General features: G+C 26.2%; 1 protein-coding gene and 1 long non-coding RNA gene across 2 annotated transcripts; one reads left to right on the top strand and one right to left on the bottom strand.

The window, feature by feature from the left end:
- Positions 1-982: 982 nt before the first annotated feature.
- Positions 983-19,227, top strand: LOC126549054 (uncharacterized). Its single transcript, XR_007603198.1, has 2 exons — positions 983-1,182; positions 18,829-19,227. It is a non-coding gene; the product is annotated as an uncharacterized LOC126549054 (long non-coding RNA).
- On the bottom strand, positions 1,257-4,189 carry LOC114124629 (uncharacterized). Its single transcript, XM_050197424.1, has 5 exons — positions 3,811-4,189; positions 2,865-3,477; positions 2,480-2,548; positions 2,247-2,339; positions 1,257-1,694 (listed from the first exon to the last, which is right to left on the bottom strand). The coding sequence occupies exons 1-5, from the start codon at positions 4,089-4,091 to the stop codon at positions 1,575-1,577; spliced, it is 1,176 nt and encodes a 391-aa protein (XP_050053381.1). The 5' UTR covers positions 4,092-4,189; the 3' UTR covers positions 1,257-1,574.
- Positions 19,228-19,316: the final 89 nt, after the last annotated feature.

Here is a 19,316-nt window from a genome sequence, read left to right as displayed (position 1 = left end):
ATTGTAATACAATAGTTATGGTTGATTGTAATACATAATCATTAGTCACTTAGATTTGAAAAATTAATGAAGGTGCATTAAACATTCATTTATGTAGGTGCCAATCTGGTATCTACTAAATAATTTTAATATGTTTTGAAGAAAAAACATGAATAACCTAAACTAAACAAACACAGCTATACATTAATACATCAAAGGTATATAGTTATAATACGAAAAAGCTTAACAAATAATAACAAGACTAATCATTCAGAAATATAATATATATAAAATATTTATTTTACAGAATTAATTTATATTTTTTCTTATTCATTTTCAATTAAGAGGACGTGATACCGCTTATTTTCAATGGTAAAAAGATGTCTACGCAAAACAATCATAACTGCACTAAAAAGTGGTTTTAGAGTTAAAATACCTATGATAAAATTTATAGAGAACAATATTTCCAAGAATGTCATATCCGTTTTATAAAAAAGTAATTAGTAAAAAAGATACAGCTAATTAAAAAACGTAAAATATGTATATTTTGTATTTGAATTTGTAAGTTATATACTAGTAATATTAAAAAACGCATATGATGTTTTCTCCAAAATATTGTTTTCTTTCGATTTTATTATAGGTGTTTTTTCTCTAAAACTACTGTAAAGTAAGCAATTGCAATTTTCCGTAGTTATGTTTTAGTCGTACTTTTAAATTTATCACGCCGTATTGTGCTGCTTCAAGCGGTGTATTATATAAATATAATTTTCAATTGACCGTCGTGAAGGGAGGGAGGTAGCGCGTGCCGACCGTCGTCGATATCGGCAATTCTAAGAATTGTAATAATTACATCAAAACTTATTATTATTACAATAATATTTAATATTAGTATTATTATTATTCGTCCAGTATTTATTATATCTAAACCCTACTAGAAATTAAGAATATTATTATTATTATTATTATATTATTGTAGACTGTAGTAGTCATCTGTCATTCTGACTTGAGTACTTAGACGACAGTGCTACAATTAATAATACACCAAATAATCAAACCTACAGGGCTATATTATTTTATTTTCACTTGTTTTTTTTTATAATAATTTAAAAATAATATGGCAAGTAAAACGAATAAAATTAAACGCCCAACAAGAAAATATATAAGTCGTAAACTTATATTAAAACGATATAATAAAAACAAAAGGTAAGTTTTTACAAAATTCTTACAATTTTTTTATATAGAATGTATAAAATAGTTAACTATTATAATGCCGTAACTCAGTTTATATTATTGAACTCAAACTTTATTATATTATTCTAATATAATAATACATAATTATAAAATTATATTTTAGATTCTGAACGGAGACGGAGTAATGAATGTATTGATTTAAGACTAAATGAATTTATCTATATGCTATTACGTATTTACATTTATGATAATTGATAACTAATACAATTTTATCGTTTTCCATAAAATATATCTATATTAAGGAATAGATGAGATAGGTACTATAGTTAAATACAATAAAATGTAGTAACGCGCCTATTTATTATACCTAATGCCAATTTCAGTATCTTTGTTCTATTTAGATATTAATGTTGTATTGTTCGTCTTCGAAAAATTTTTAATGATTCATTCTTTAAGTACAATATCCAATGATGGTCTTTCATTTGTAGCATAGTAGAGATCCCAGTAATCAATAATACCAAAATCTGTAATAGTGTAATAATGTTATCAAATAGTATACCTATAATTCTTTTTTTATAGTATTCAATTTTCTTAATTTCCTGAACTAATCTTGTAGGTAAAATAGGAAACAAATCGATTTTTGAGTTTAAAGGGAGTTAAAAAACGTTTATAATATTATGTTATATATACATAGAAATTTTTAAAATTATTTGACTATTAAGCAATTTATCCGTTCCAGTATAAGTCTGTAAGACGGTGATGAGTCATTATCGACTAATCATTACTAAAGACAAATGATTTAAATTAAAAATTAATTGCAAATAGCAATAATCTTATATGATATAATGATATAAAAATTATTATTATTTGCAATATTTTTTGACAAATATTTGTCCAACATAAGTTGCTAATAATATTAGATACAAATATACAATGGAATCTTTCTATAATGGAATCATATTGAACCAACAAATTGTTCGTAATAAAGAGTATTCCGTTCTAGAGAGGTAAATTGCATAACTTTTTTTTACTTGTGATTATTTAAGTTTTTTATTAACCTTTTGTTGTATACTTACAGACATTATTAATTTTAAATCTAAATTGAAAAATCCAAATGCTGTAAATTCGTTTGGTTCATAAACTGATATCTGATGCATGAATGTTTTAATCTATTCGATTAACGATGATTGTTTAGAAAGACCATAAAACAAACAGTGATAAAAAATTAGCTAATCCAAAAAGCATAAATTTAATACTTTTGTTTCAATAAATATTTTAAATTATATGATAGATTTATTTTAATATTCACTTGTAATTTAACATCAACGGTCATTTCAGAAATCCGATACAATCGCAAATATGAAATAATTCTTCTTTTCTGAAAAAAAAAATATAATGTATTGTTTATGTTTAATATAGACAAAATAATTAATACGGAATAATATTATTTTTCAAATCTTCTTTGTTTGAAATTATAAACTTAAAAGACTGTATTATTTTTTGTATTACCTATATTAGGTTAGATAATTATACCATATTCGTTTTAAAAATAGTCTTAAACGAAGTGTAGAAATTAATTTAATTCGTTTATTAAAAATTTCAATTAACATGATGCAATATGAAAAAAATAGCAGTTAATAATAATTTATTATTTAGTTATTTAAAAATTAGAATACCTTAATAATAATACGAACCTCTTCAATGACCCACGATGTGACGTAGATGATTGAAATCATGTCAAAAATATGTTTTAGGTAGAATATATATGGAAAAAAATAACCACTTATAAAAAAATCCCGATATATTGTAAATAAAAATGTATCGATTAAAGCGTGGGTAAAATTAAATGTAAAATACATTAATAACACCGGTCCGTAACCCAAACTAAACAATCTAAGCAATTCAGAAAGTTCAGCATGCAACAATCGAATACGTTCTACTAACATTGTCATCTCTGAAGTTGTCCGTCCCCCTGGCAATTTGATTAGCCTAAAAGGTAAGCATTTCCATAATCTATTCAATTCACAAAACCGGTGACCTAGGTTACTAAGATAATAAAGCGATGTAATCATAACTACGAAGGTAATAACATCTGGCGAATGAAACAAGAATTTTGTATAAAGAGAAAAGTCGTTAATATCATTACCACGTAATTTAAAAATAAAAATTTGACAAAACATAAAAAACAAGATAAAAGAAGCACAACAAATATTCCAAAATCTTTTACTTTTCGAATACACTTTAACAGGATAATATGAATTTAATAAAAACAGTTTGCGGTCGAATTCGATAATACCGTTAATAAACCTGAAATTAAAAATATAATAACATTAATTTATATTATATACAATTAATTGGAATTTTTACAGCTAATACATAGTAAGTTTTTATTTAATCTTACTACATTGTTTTTTAATTTTTAGTTATAACAAAACTACAAAATAATTTTTTTCGATAATAGGGTTGCGTAAAATGTCTTGTTTTTACACAAGTAGTCAAATCTTTTACTATTACTAGATATAATTTTCAACTGGACACTCTATGGCCTCTACTAATTATAAATATCTATTACATTATTACATAAGTAATATAACTCGTAAATTAAAATATAATAAACATATACATCTTAGTTACTCATACTTTATTATCCATTTCTCCGATATTCTTGCTGCAATGACAATAGCCCAATATTTAATAATGTTAAAATGACATATTAGGTATCTTAATCTCACATTGAAAATTACATGATAACTAATAATTAAGTACACAAACATTCGAATCAATTCAAGAAATAACTGATACGTTAATTTAAAATTCCGGTACAATAATCCAGATTCCATTACACAACAATAATTAATTAATCCAACGATTTTAGATACAGTTAGAAAAAGTTTTAGTGTTTCCTTAAATTCACTCGTCATTTCGTCAACTTTACTTACAAAGGCGACTGTAAGAAAGGACTCGTTTTATGACAAGCAAATTGTACTTTAATGTTCCTTTACTAGAACATCGATTTGCCAAAAATATTCCTACAACTGTTTACATCATTGTGTTAACAACTGGAGCGAGTTACAATTCAATTTAATGTCATTGAGGTTAATTATTCATATACTGATTAGGTATAGAATTAAATATTAGTAGTATGTTTTGGTCGGTTCTGTGACCCCCGCTAATCCAGGAGATCCAGGTACCCCGCCCTCCCTATCGTGCGCGTGCCATGCCCCGCCATGCCTATCGCTGCCATGCCCCTCCATGCCGTTCCCGGCCTTGCCCCTCCCCTCTATTCCAATACTTGCCCGGCCATGCCCCCTCCCATCCATTCCAATCCATTACATGATACCCCCCCCCCCCCCCGAAAATTTTAAGTAGTCGAATTCAATATACCTACTCAATACGATTTAGTTAAAAATTTACTGATATTTAAAATCATCTGCAGAATACATTCGTTTTGAAACAGTGTATTAGTTAATTTTAGTTTATTGAGAGTTAGTAGCCGATTAATAATATAATATTTAACATAAATAAGTAATTATTGATGAAGTCTCATTATCTTTTATAGAAGTGAAAAATGAAAGTGTCACGTACACTTTCATATTTCATCTATATTATCATATATTATATTATATTATACAAACTACTTATGGAAATATTTTTATAGTAAATGGTAAAATTTCATCTCTTAGTTTAAAATATTATCATATACTATCCCATACCTAATATTATAAGCTATTATTATAATAGATGATTCATTATATTTTAATTTATTGAAATAATATTAAGTATAGTATTAATAGTATTATATTACACGATATGCTCAAAATTGCTCTACTTTATAAATTAAAATAAATATACCTACAATAATATATCATTGTTTGAACAGCCTAGCTAGTTGTTTTAACTGGATTAATCTTATTTTAACGTGGTAAGTAGATATGAAATATTTTAGCAATTCAAAATGTTATTATTACTTAAATACATATCGCCATACACCATACACCTTGTAGTGAATAAATAATATGAATAATTTTACCGTGAAATTTATTTCATATGTTTTTAATAGGTAACAATATTAGACTATCATTTCTAATGTATCATATAATTAATGCACATAGGTAGTTTACTAAATATTTCAGTTAATCGTTTCTCAAGCTCGTTATTATACCATGGGTACATAATTGTTTTTTATATTCGTTCTAGCTCATAACGTGTAGGTAATCATCAATAGAGTTGTATGATATTTATTCCAAGTAGTATTTTAAATAAAACACATATATCGTGGATCATATATTAAACAGGCATGATAAAATCATAATATAATATATTAATTAATAAATATTGTAGTCAAATCCAATGTATGATTTAATATAGTATTATTTATATAGTTAAATTCCGATATACTCAATATGATATTTTAGTTAAAAATATAATAATATGTTGGTATTGAAAATCGGGCATAGAATAGTTAATTTTACTTCATGGAAGGTTAGCAACTGATTAATAACATATATGTATGAAAGATATAGTATATATAAATATATAAAATATATACTTAAATGAAATAATATAACGTAAACTGAAGTGGAAAAATATATTTATTGTATTATCGAAGTGTACAACAATAATACTTTATTAAAGAAATGTGTGCACATTTATTACAACTATTTTATTTATAACAATTTCTATAAAACTTATTATGATATAATCGTAAAATCTTATGGTATATTCTATTACACTAAAAATATTGACAATGTTTAAACTTTAAAATTATTATATATTTTCCTACTATCATCGAAATCCAATTTATCTTATATACTGGAGGAATATTTTTTAATTAAACAGTTATTAATAATTTGTTCACATTTTTGAATAGTTAACAATGGATAACGCCATTTGAAATCTTTTACAGAGTTTTCAGTATAAATGATATCATGATAAAATGAACAACATGTACATCGATTAATAACCCCATATATACGACCTTTTTCTTGAAAATTATTATCAATCAAATCTTCCATTAAATTAATATCGTTTAACATAGTTAATGATGATGTCACTGACGTTTTGAAAAATTTGAATGTCATACTTTTATTTAGATGTAATAATCTTTGAATTTCGATTAACATATTGGAATTATATAAATGTAATAATCGATAATTTTGATTAGGTTTAGTTTCTTTAATATGCTCAGTTGATAATTTTAATTGTGTTAAAGGATGTATATAATTTAAATATTGAACCCCGTAATTAATAAACTGTTTTCGTAAGTATAGTAGTTTCATTTTTAAGACATCTCGATAAAAGATTATATTGATTACATCATAGTCGTATATTATATTATTTTGTAAAGTTACCATGTTCAACTTCTCCCCTGATTGCCTCTTCGATCTTTTATCAGCACTCTGTTCAGTTTTCATCTTGTTTTCTGCTCGCCCCTTCACCATTTGTAATATCTATATATTAACTGTAAGTCTGCCTTGATAGGTCTTACTAGAGTAATATATTAGTGAAGTACCTATACTGAGGAATATACAACAACTGAACTATCATTTTATAGCCAAATTTTCAACATTAAATATGTTTTCAGTTAAACATTTACCTCATTTTCGATGATTATATTTTTATAGTCTATTAAGGACTATAAAATATATTAAAATATAATAAAATATAATAATATATAATTAGTTTAATGAAAAATAACTATAATAATATAATTAATCACCTTGAAGCCTACCTCCCCAAGTCCGTGCACCTCGAGAATGACGAGATATTCGAATTCAACGCCAGAACAAATAAAAATTTAAAGCTCAGGCATACCCCATTTATATATAATAATAGTAATAATATGAAAAAATATTTTTAAGTAATAATATTTAATTTATTTCATATACATACATCAACATCATCTTTTAAAATTTTAAAAAATTTTAAAAATTTAAAACTTATATAAACAGGTCGGTGGGGAAGGGCATTTAATATAACATTCGAGTAGTATACTTAAATACATACTCAATGATTTGATGTTGGTGTATGTATATGAAATAAATTAAATATTATTACTTAAAAATATTTTTTCATATTATTACTATTATTATATATAAATGGGGTATGCCTGAGCTTTAAATTTTTATTTGTTCTGGCGTTGAATTCGAATATCTCGTCATTCTCGAGGTGCACGGACTTGGGGAGGTAGGCTTCAAGGTGATTAATTATATTATTATAGTTATTTTTCATTAAACTAATTATATATTATTATATTTTATTATATTTTAATATATTTTATAGTCCTTAATAGACTATAAAAATATAATCATCGAAAATGAGGTAAATGTTTAACTGAAAACATATTTAATGTTGAAAATTTGGCTATAAAATGATAGTTCAGTTGTTGTATATTCCTCAGTATAGGTACTTCACTAATATATTACTCTAGTAAGACCTATCAAGGCAGACTTACAGTTAATATATAGATATTACAAATGGTGAAGGGGCGAGCAGAAAACAAGATGAAAACTGAACAGAGTGCTGATAAAAGATCGAAGAGGCAATCAGGGGAGAAGTTGAACATGGTAACTTTACAAAATAATATAATATACGACTATGATGTAATCAATATAATCTTTTATCGAGATGTCTTAAAAATGAAACTACTATACTTACGAAAACAGTTTATTAATTACGGGGTTCAATATTTAAATTATATACATCCTTTAACACAATTAAAATTATCAACTGAGCATATTAAAGAAACTAAACCTAATCAAAATTATCGATTATTACATTTATATAATTCCAATATGTTAATCGAAATTCAAAGATTATTACATCTAAATAAAAGTATGACATTCAAATTTTTCAAAACGTCAGTGACATCATCATTAACTATGTTAAACGATATTAATTTAATGGAAGATTTGATTGATAATAATTTTCAAGAAAAAGGTCGTATATATGGGGTTATTAATCGATGTACATGTTGTTCATTTTATCATGATATCATTTATACTGAAAACTCTGTAAAAGATTTTAAATGGCGTTATCCATTGTTAACTATTCAAAAATGTGAACAAATTATTAATAACTGTTTAATTAAAAAATATTCCTCCAGTATATAAGATAAATTGGATTTCGATGATAGTAGGAAAATATATAATAATTTTAAAGTTTAAACATTGTCAATATTTTTAGTGTAATAGAATATACCATAAGATTTTACGATTATATCATAATAAGTTTTATAGAAATTGTTATAAATAAAATAGTTGTAATAAATGTGCACACATTTCTTTAATAAAGTATTATTGTTGTACACTTCGATAATACAATAAATATATTTTTCCACTTCAGTTTACGTTATATTATTTCATTTAAGTATATATTTTATATATTTTATATATACTATATCTTTCATACATATATGTTATTAATCAGTTGCTAACCTTCCATGAAGTAAAATTAACTATTCTATGCCCGATTTTCAATACCAACATATTATTATATTTTTAACTAAAATATCATATTGAGTATATCGGAATTTAACTATATAAATAATACTATATTAAATCATACATTGGATTTGACTACAATATTTATTAATTAATATATTATATTATGATTTTATCATGCCTGTTTAATATATGATCCACGATATATGTGTTTTATTTAAAATACTACTTGGAATAAATATCATACAACTCTATTGATGATTACCTACACGTTATGAGCTAGAACGAATATAAAAAACAATTATGTACCCATGGTATAATAACGAGCTTGAGAAACGATTAACTGAAATATTTAGTAAACTACCTATGTGCATTAATTATATGATACATTAGAAATGATAGTCTAATATTGTTACCTATTAAAAACATATGAAATAAATTTCACGGTAAAATTATTCATATTATTTATTCACTACAAGGTGTATGGTGTATGGCGATATGTATTTAAGTAATAATAACATTTTGAATTGCTAAAATATTTCATATCTACTTACCACGTTAAAATAAGATTAATCCAGTTAAAACAACTAGCTAGGCTGTTCAAACAATGATATATTATTGTAGGTATATTTATTTTAATTTATAAAGTAGAGCAATTTTGAGCATATCGTGTAATATAATACTATTAATACTATACTTAATATTATTTCAATAAATTAAAATATAATGAATCATCTATTATAATAATAGCTTATAATATTAGGTATGGGATAGTATATGATAATATTTTAAACTAAGAGATGAAATTTTACCATTTACTATAAAAATATTTCCATAAGTAGTTAAATATATAATGTTTTAATTTATTTACTATATACATAGTATATATCAAGTGGACCTGTGTTTGTTATGCTTGCTGCGATTACATGTATATGGTTGGGGGGGGGGGAAGTGATAAAATAGAACGTTATTTTTTATTTATCATACTTACTAAGTATGATAATTATTTTGATCATAATGCCTAAAATAATTTAATACGAAATAAAGAAAAATATATAACAAGGAAAATGTGTTTGATATTCCTAATAAAAGACATAACGATATTCATTTATGTTCTGTGTAGCTTAAGTTTGGAGACATAGGTACTGACTGATTATTGATAATTTTAGGATTATTGATTTCTGTTATAGGTAAATGAAAATACGAAAATAATATAATGAATAATTTATTATAATAATAGTTTGCTATGTTATGTATAATATAATATAATATATGATAATATAGATGAAATATGAAAATGTACGTGACACTTTCATTTTTCACTTCTATAAAAGATAATGAGACCTCATCAATAATTACTTATTTATGTTATATATTATATTATTAATCGGCTACTAACTCTCAACAAACTAAAATTAACTAATACACTGTTTCAAAACGAATGTATTCTGCACATGATTTTAAATATCAGTAAATTTTTAACTAAATCGTATTGAGTATATTGAATTCGACTACTTATAATTTTCGGGGGGGGGGGGTATCATATAATGGATAGGAATGGATGAGAGGGGGCATGGCCGGGCAGGTATTGGAATGGAGGGGAGGGGCAAGGCCGGGAACGGCATGGAGGGGCATGGCAGCGATAGGCATGGCGGGGCATGGCACGCGCACGATAGGGAGAGCGGGGTACCTGGATCTCCTGGATTAGCGGGGGTTACAGAGCCGACCAAAACATACTACTAATATTAATAATACATACAACTTTAAAATTCACAAAATGTAAAATCCAATACTTATAATCGAAAATAAATTATTAATTTTTTTTAACGATTAAAAATTACTAGTGATTTTTCAATTTTGACCCCCCCCCAAGTGTCAACTAAATTCACTTTTTTATCATAAAAGATATTGAAGTTGAAAATCAATTGATTTATTTTACTCCGAAACGTGATGACTGTAGATATCTTAATAAGGTATCAATAAGTATTTAATGAAAAAGTATTTTTACCTTTTTTAACCCCCTTAGGGGTTGAATTTTCAAAAATCCTTTTCAATAGAGCGTACCCGATATTGAAGAAGGCCAATCGAGATACGCATTACGGGAGGATAATCATATGCACACTCGATGCTGACGAGGGGGCTCACCTGGAAACGTACCTCCCCAAGTCCATACAGCCTGCAATAGGACGAGGAAATATTGGAATTCAACGCTAGAACAAATAAAAATTTGAAACTCATATACAAGGGACGGCGGGGGAGGGAATTTAATATAACATTCGAGTAGTGTACTTAAATACTAAGGTATCAATAAGTAAATTTAATAAAAAAGTATTTTTACCTTTTTTAATCCCCTTAGGGGTCGAATTTTCAAAAATCCTTTATGACAGAGCAGTGATAAGTATTTATTGCGTATGATTAAAGAGTATTCGATCGAAAATGAGGTGTTGGTAGTGGTGATGACAACGACGACGTCGGTGACCGTGATGATGATGAGTGGAATCTTCTCACATTGCAAAACATTTAATATCTATGTGTAAAATGGATATGTAGAGTGGTTTGGTATACAATACTTATATTTACATATAGTCATGTAGTAGGAATTAGCTCTAATGACGTTACGATGTATACTTATCACTGGATATTAGAACTGTTTGAGGGATTGCGTGTGACTAAAACTCTCTACTCGTGTGTATTCATCATCATATTAAAATATAACGTAGCAGGTGAGTTGAGCGAGTTATACTTATTAAAAAATAATAATTATATGGAAAACATTTTTAAGTAATAATATTTAATTTACTTCATATACATTACACACACACACACATCAAATGATTGAACATGTAGGTATTTAAGTACTACTCGAATGTTATATTAAATGCCCTCCCCCGCCGTCCCTTGTATATAAGTTTCAAATTTTTATTTGTTCTAGCGTTGAATTCCAATATTTCCTCGTCCTACTGCAGCTGTACGGACTTGGGGAGGTACGTTTCCAGGTGAGCCCCCTCGTCAGCATCGAGTGTGCATATGATTATCCTCCCGTACTGCGTATCTCGATTGGCCATCTTCAATATCGGGTACGCTCTATCGTAAAGGATTTTTGAAAATTCAACCCCTAAGGGGTTAAAAAAGGTAAAAATACTTTTTTATTAAATACTTATTGATACCTTATCTAGACACGCGGTAGCGTGTCAAGCCAAGTTCTAGCTACAGAACTAGCGAGCAGCACCGTGTGTAATATTACACGAACCATTTGGAGCCACTTTTGACCCCCTCATAACTCAAAAACTATTCCACATAAACATGTCAAATTTGGCTCATATATTGAGACTTACGAGATACATATGTTTTCCAAATTTCATAAACATACCTCAAACCGTTATTTAGATATTAACGTCCCAAAATCGTCATTTTTATGACTAACTGACTTACCTATAGATCAAAATTCTAACCCAGTTCCAGATGACTTAGAAAGTTCAAATTTGGCATACAGATAGGTAGTTAGGTTAATACAAAGGAAAAAATCAGGAACTTGAAGATTTTTAATTTTTTTTAATTTTTTAATTTTTTAATTTTTAATTTTTTATCAATTGATTTTATTATAATTTTGCAATTAATTATCTATTATGTTTTATTTTTCAATTAATTAATTAATTGCCTCTAATTTAATTTAGTGTTGACTTAAATTGAAAAATTAAATTTAAAAATTTAAAAAAAAATTAAAATTAAATTAATAAAAAAAAGAAAAAAAAATTAAATTAAATTAATTTTTTTTTTATACTTATGTAGGAAAATACAATATTTTATTAAAAACCATTTGAAAATTATTTTAATATGATTTAATAGCTATTAATAATTTACTTACAAAAAAGTAATGATATCCCAACAAAACATAAATGTAAAATGATAGCCAAGTTCAATTAAATAATATGCTTTGGTTGTTGACTTCAACGACAAAAGAAGTGAGATCTAAATGGATGCCAAGTTCAATGGTCAGTCCTGAAATTTATTTATAACAACATAAAATATAATTTCTTCTTATCACTTAGGATAATGTGTTGAAGCCTAAGGTCTGACTTGGCTAGTTTCCATATACGAATTATGTTATAGCCTTCGCAAGTTCTAAAGTTGTAAGTTCTTTTTTATCCTTCTAAAAATTTGGCTTACTGGTAGAAACTAGCTATCGAACACAGTGCTCTTCCATGACTGTTTTGGTTGATACTTAATAATAATTCGTATATGTCTTATGACAACTAGCCAAGTCAGACCTTAGGCTTCAAAACATTATCCTAAGTGATAAGAAGAAATTATATTTTATGTTGTTATAAATAAATTTCAGGACTGACCATTGAACTTGGCATCCATTTAAATCTCACTTCTTTTGTCGTTGAAGTCAACAACCAAAGCATATTATTTAATTGAACTTGGCTATCATTTTACATTTATGTTTTGTTGGGATTAAGATATCTACAGTCATCACGTTTCGGAGTAATATAAATAAATTGATTTTCAACTTCAATATCTTTTATGATAAAAAAGTGAATTTAGTTGACACTTGGGGGGGGGTCAAAATTAAAAAATCACTAGTAATTTTTAATCGTTAAAAAAAATTAATAATTTATTTTCGATTATAAGTATTGGATTTTACATTTTGTGAATTTTAAAGTTGTATGTATTATTATTTATTAATATTTAATTCTATACCTAATCAGTAGGTATATATATAAATAATAAACCTCAATGACAATAAATTGAATTGTAACTCGCTCCAGTTGTTAACGCAATGATGTAAACAGTTGTTGGAATATTTTTGGCAAATCGATGTTCTAGTAAAGGAACATTAAAGTAACATTTGTTTGTCATAAAACGAGTCCTTTCTTACAGTCGCCTTTGCTTGTAAAGTTGACGAAATGACGAGTGAATTTAAGGAAACACTAAATTTTTCTAACTGCATCTAAAATAGTTGGATTATAGAAGGAACATTCAATGCCAATGTTCAATATATTTGGCAATTGAAGTCAAGATCACAATGTAGTAAGTATATACTATACAGGGAATTTCACAAGGGAATACTCTTACTTAAAATTGTTAATTTATTACCTATAATATATTTTTACTTTTTAGAATAAGCCCAATAATTTTCGTATTATTACATTATTTTTTTTTTTTATTATTAAACATATTATGGTTAACCAAAAAAATAAACATCAATTTAATTATGAGTATCAATATTTTGATAAATAATATAAAAATTTAAACAAAAAAATCTTCAAATGCAAAGATGGTCAAAGAAAAAATATGTTTAATAAATAATAAAGGATATAAATAATTATTCACAGAATATATAAAAATATAGTACATAATTTATACAAAATAATTTTGGTTTCACTCCAATTTGATACGAACTAAATAAAAACATTATTTTTTTATGAATATTATATTTGAAGAATACATACATAATGTGCAAATGTGTAATAAATTAAATCAATTTTTCCAAGTCACATAAAAAAAATTGATTCGTTTAATAGTTGACTAAAATGTAATAGAATAATCGTGGCCCATTAAATAATTTTTAAGGTATCATTTATTAAATACCTATTTCATGATTGTTTATGCGATAAAAAGTAAATTTTGTGTGTACCGCACTACTACAGATGTCCATTGTATGAGGCCATTTGTACCTAAACTCATTGATATATTATTGAAAATTTGAAAGAACAAGAAACAATGGATTATTTTTTCTTGCTTAAAAAATATACTAATGATTTTTTTTTTTTTAATATTTTAGTCGTAAAAAATATTTACCTGCGTTTATCTAATTGGCGTTCACATAAGATGGTACAAAGATTTTTTAGCTTCAGTTTTTTTCAATTTTAGTTCAATATGCATACCAAATTTAAAGTATACACTGCCATTAGTAATATTTAAAAAATGTTTTATAAATAGTTCTATTTTAAAATTTAAAACCATATTACAAAATAATGAACAAAGAAATAATAAGTTAATGAAAATTATTCAAATCGAATATACTTATATAGTTGTCAATTATATAACTGTATTTATAAGTTTAGTTAGATATTTGTTAAATTATTATCATAATATAATTGAAAGACATACTACTTATTGAGTATTGTATCTATGGATAAATTAAGAAAACCTTAATAACAGAAGCTTAAAACGTTATAAAAAGGAATAGGGACTATTGTAGTTTTTATTGTATAACAACATACAAGTATTTAATATTAACAATATATTTAAATAAAACATATTTTTAAATCATAATAATAAAAGCTATATTCAAAAAAGCCATTTGAAAACTGATTTTCCTATATTAGCTATTTTTGACCCTATACGTTTTACTGCCTTATACCCGCTTTTTAATCCTGAATATAATGTTTTAATTACTGTATAACCACCTTTTATGACAGCTTTTGTTGCTTTCGCGACAGAGTCAACTGCGGTATTTACCAATTTTTTTCCTAGTCGGGCTGCACCGTCAAGCACTTTACCAGCAATCTTTTTTATAGTTTTGGGTATATTTTGGAGAAGGCCTTTACTATTTTTATTGCATTCATTTAAATTCGATCCTATAAATCTATCGACTTTACATAAAACATTAGAACATTTACAGTACACCACGGGGTTGATGACGTTTGGTAACGTCGTATAGTGTGGTTTACCAGGATATTTCTTCGGATTAGGTCTTCTCTGACGTCCATGGCGTGTTGTATGAATGGGCCTCGGTGTCGTTGTCGTTGTCGTTGTCGTTGTTGGTGTTTTTGTCGGTGTTGGTTTGAGACTGTTCACGCGAAGTGTGTTGTCAGTGGATTTATTAACTGGCTCATATTTCACGTGGCACTTTGATATAGCCCCATTGAACACTTTGCATTCTAATATTGTGTTATCAAATAATTTCCATGGTTTTTTAATAGGAGTTGATCGAGATGCAACTGAATTTAATAATAATATTAACGTTGTAATCGAAGAAAACAGTACTGTTAAACGAGACCCGTTCATTTCTGCTAACAAAAAAATCAAAACTATATTTAATATTTTCTACTCGCAAGTCATAATGTTCAAAAATCACTTAATGAACAACTTCGCACTCGGGCCCAAGTACACACGTCACACACGTATACACCTATACTTACAAGCACACATAGTACATAATATCCATATATATACATTTTAACTTATATTTTATTTTGTATATTAAACAAATTACATCTTTTTTTCTAAATAAAAACATAAATATTTACCGTGTAATATGTTGTTGATGATTGAAATGTATAATATACTTTATGTACCTGTGTAATTTTATAATACAATCAAAATCAACTTTATCATGGATATTATGCCGTGTTCAAGAAAACTATTCTAACTCAGCCGTTTTATTCTCAATAGAAAATCTATTTAAATGATCACGTATTCGTGTATAACTTGTATACAAGATACATAATTAATTTTTATGGTGTTTTTTTATTATTATTAGGTACGACTATTAACGAATAACGATAAAAAATAATTATTACTTGTCGATAATGATATAAAATTTATTTTTAATGATTATTATTATTATTTTTTTTTTTTGACGATTTAAGTTCTTATAATATTAATTGTAATTACATACTTAACTTAATGTACACGGTTAATATGACTGTGGCGTAGATACGATTTTTTTCTGGGGGGAGAAGGTTTAAAATTTATTTATGATACAAATTACAAGTTATTAATTAAACTAAACATCATTTATATTTTTTTCTAAACAATATAAAAAAGATTTTTGTTTTGTGGGGGAAACCCCTTACACCCCCAACGTAACTACACTACTGAGTTAATAGCAATGAACATATTTGAAAATACAAGCAATTTCTACTTACAATATTCATAGATAAGAAAAGTCAAATTATAAATATTAGAATGTTTAAAAAGTACATCCCAAAAAAAAAAAAAAAATGAAAACCTAATGGCTTATAATTTTTTAACGATAATGTTTAGATCATAGATTAAGTTATCTTGTAAATAATTTAGTATATAACTTTTATTTATTTGAAATTATAAATAAATAAGATATACTTAACATACACTATGAACCTTAAATAAATATAAATATAATGGTATATTTATATTTAATATCTACAACTATGAATAATCAGTAAAGTATCTATACAAAATATCACGCATTATATAAATCTAGTAATAAATTATTACATCAAGGTGTTATTATTAGAAAGTATATTGAAAACATTTAAAAGAGACTATGAAATTTAACGTATGAAAGCTTAGTTCTAATATTTCAATATCTTTGTAAGTGGACAAGACGTAGTTGATTTAATTTTTGCTGAAAACGTTGCTTTTAAAAATATGTATAAAATATAATAAATATAATAGGTATGGTACTATTTAAAAGTTTCAAGTACCCACAAATAATATTTTAAAATCGTTATTTCCCATTTAAATAGTAATAATATACGTCTGATATATTTACGTATTCATTAAAGGATATTGAACGTAGTAGTGTTACTATAATGTAACGTATATTATTGTTGTTCTAATAAAATTTTCCAATCAAAATTACTGATTCATGACAAAAACAGACGGCTAGGTAAATAATATAATATTATATTATATTTGCATAGAGTAATAACTCTATTACTCTATAGTATACTGTGAAAATTGAAATTATTATTTATTTATTTTTTTTTATTATCTTCATTTTCTCTAAGGGGCAGTGTGGTGCAGTAGTCACACAAGTTGGCTACAACACACGCAGTCACCAGTTCGAACCCGACTCAGTGCAAAAAATATTCGTAGAATTTTCTGTAGTCTCTCTCCCTTGCCGTTTTTCTGGTTGCCTACACTGCCCTCCACTGGACCCACCCACCGGGAGTAAAGTTCCACACACACGTGGAAATTCTCTTCTTAAAAAAAGGGGTACAAGTGCTACACACTGCACTCTAGCCCTTGCAAGCGAAAAAGACTTCGATAAAGACCCTGATGGTCGTTTCGATAAAAACAAATTTGAACTTGCAATGTCAATAAAAAATATTTGTGTTTGTACCTATATTATTATTTTTACGATTACGATACATCAATTACTGTATGAACTATTGAAGCGAAACTTTAAATTATAATCCTTAAAATGTATGAAAATTAAACATTACATAAGCATTTTTAGCTACAAAATTATTTGAAATATTTCGTGATATTGACAAATTTTGTCAATATTCAAACTTAAAATGCATTTTAAAAAAATGTGTTTACTTGTTACTTGTATGTTTTAATAGTTCAATACACATTAATAGAACAACATACTCGTACGTGGGATTTCGCATTAAATTTTCAAACTATTTAAACTATTTTTTTAATGAAAATTTATTTTTATATAATTGAAATAAAACTTTAAAAAAATTTAATATTTCTCATTCCTATAAATAGTTCAAAAGAATCAAAATATTTAAAAAGTGCGTATAAAACAATAATACAAAAATGTAGTGATGTAGTGAAAAGTTTAAATAGGTATCTACTTTTTTTTTTTATTATTATTTATATTTTAACAAAATATCAGAAATATTGATTGAAAGAAATAGTTATTTTAGAGATTCACAAAAAATTATGGTTTGTTATTTTTAGTTATGTCATATTATAACCGTAACTTTTTATTATTACTATAGAAGTAATAGCATGAATGCGTGAGGTATCTTGTATTAAATTATAATATACCTATGTCTTAGTCGCTGAATATATGATTGACAATATTATTTTTTCAATGCATTATTATACATTTACATTACATTATAACCTTTAATTTCTCTCGAGTACCGGAGATAGTCACGATGTGATGAAATGTTCTCAAGAAATTTGGTTACTATAAGAGACGATAATATAATTTACATTGCTCGCAAATATATATACTGTCATACAAATGCCTTTATAATATATACAGGGTGATTCTTTTATCAAACAACACTCATTATTTCAAAAAGTATAGATTTTTTTCTATAAATACCTATATGTTTTGATAACAAAAAAATGTTGTTATAAGATATTGAGCAGTTGGAAATATCAAAAAAAAATTTCACAGCTACATTGTCTCTTGTCTGTCGTGTCGTGTTTCTTGTATCGTATTCTGATTGATTACTTATTATTTTTAAATTGGTTTATTTTTATTATATTTTAAAAATTCTTTTCAAGCTTTTATAATTACAAATTTTAGTCATTTGTAATTTTCAAACCAACTGACACCAATACCCTGGAGAAGAAAAATAAAAAATAAAAAGAAACCATCGCATACGGACGAACGTTACCAACGACTGCTGGATGAAGGTATAACGACCGCAATGACGGAAGTCATACCACACCAGGTTAACATCTACTAAAAAAACGTCATCATGCTATGGATGAGGAACTCGGCGGTGACGACGAGTTATTCACGATATGCCATATGGTGGACATCGATCACATCCCTGAACCTGATTTCATCCTCAGCTCTCAAACACAAGGCCCAGGAGTCTAAGCACTCAACTCTTAGAGGAGGGTTTGAATAGTAGATTGACTTACTATAATGATTGTATAGATTAAGTATTAAATATTAAATCATTGAAAATTGTATGTATTTTTAGTCTTAAAATACGTTTTTCCTAGATGATCCTATGTTTAACATAAATATTGAACACATAAAAATAACATAATATTATGTTACAT

The sequence above is a fragment of the Aphis gossypii genome, chromosome 1 (genome assembly GCF_020184175.1).
Source record: "Aphis gossypii isolate Hap1 chromosome 1, ASM2018417v2, whole genome shotgun sequence".
Lineage (NCBI taxonomy): Eukaryota > Metazoa > Arthropoda > Insecta > Hemiptera > Aphididae > Aphis > Aphis gossypii.
This window is presented reverse-complemented; position numbering and strand designations above follow the sequence as displayed.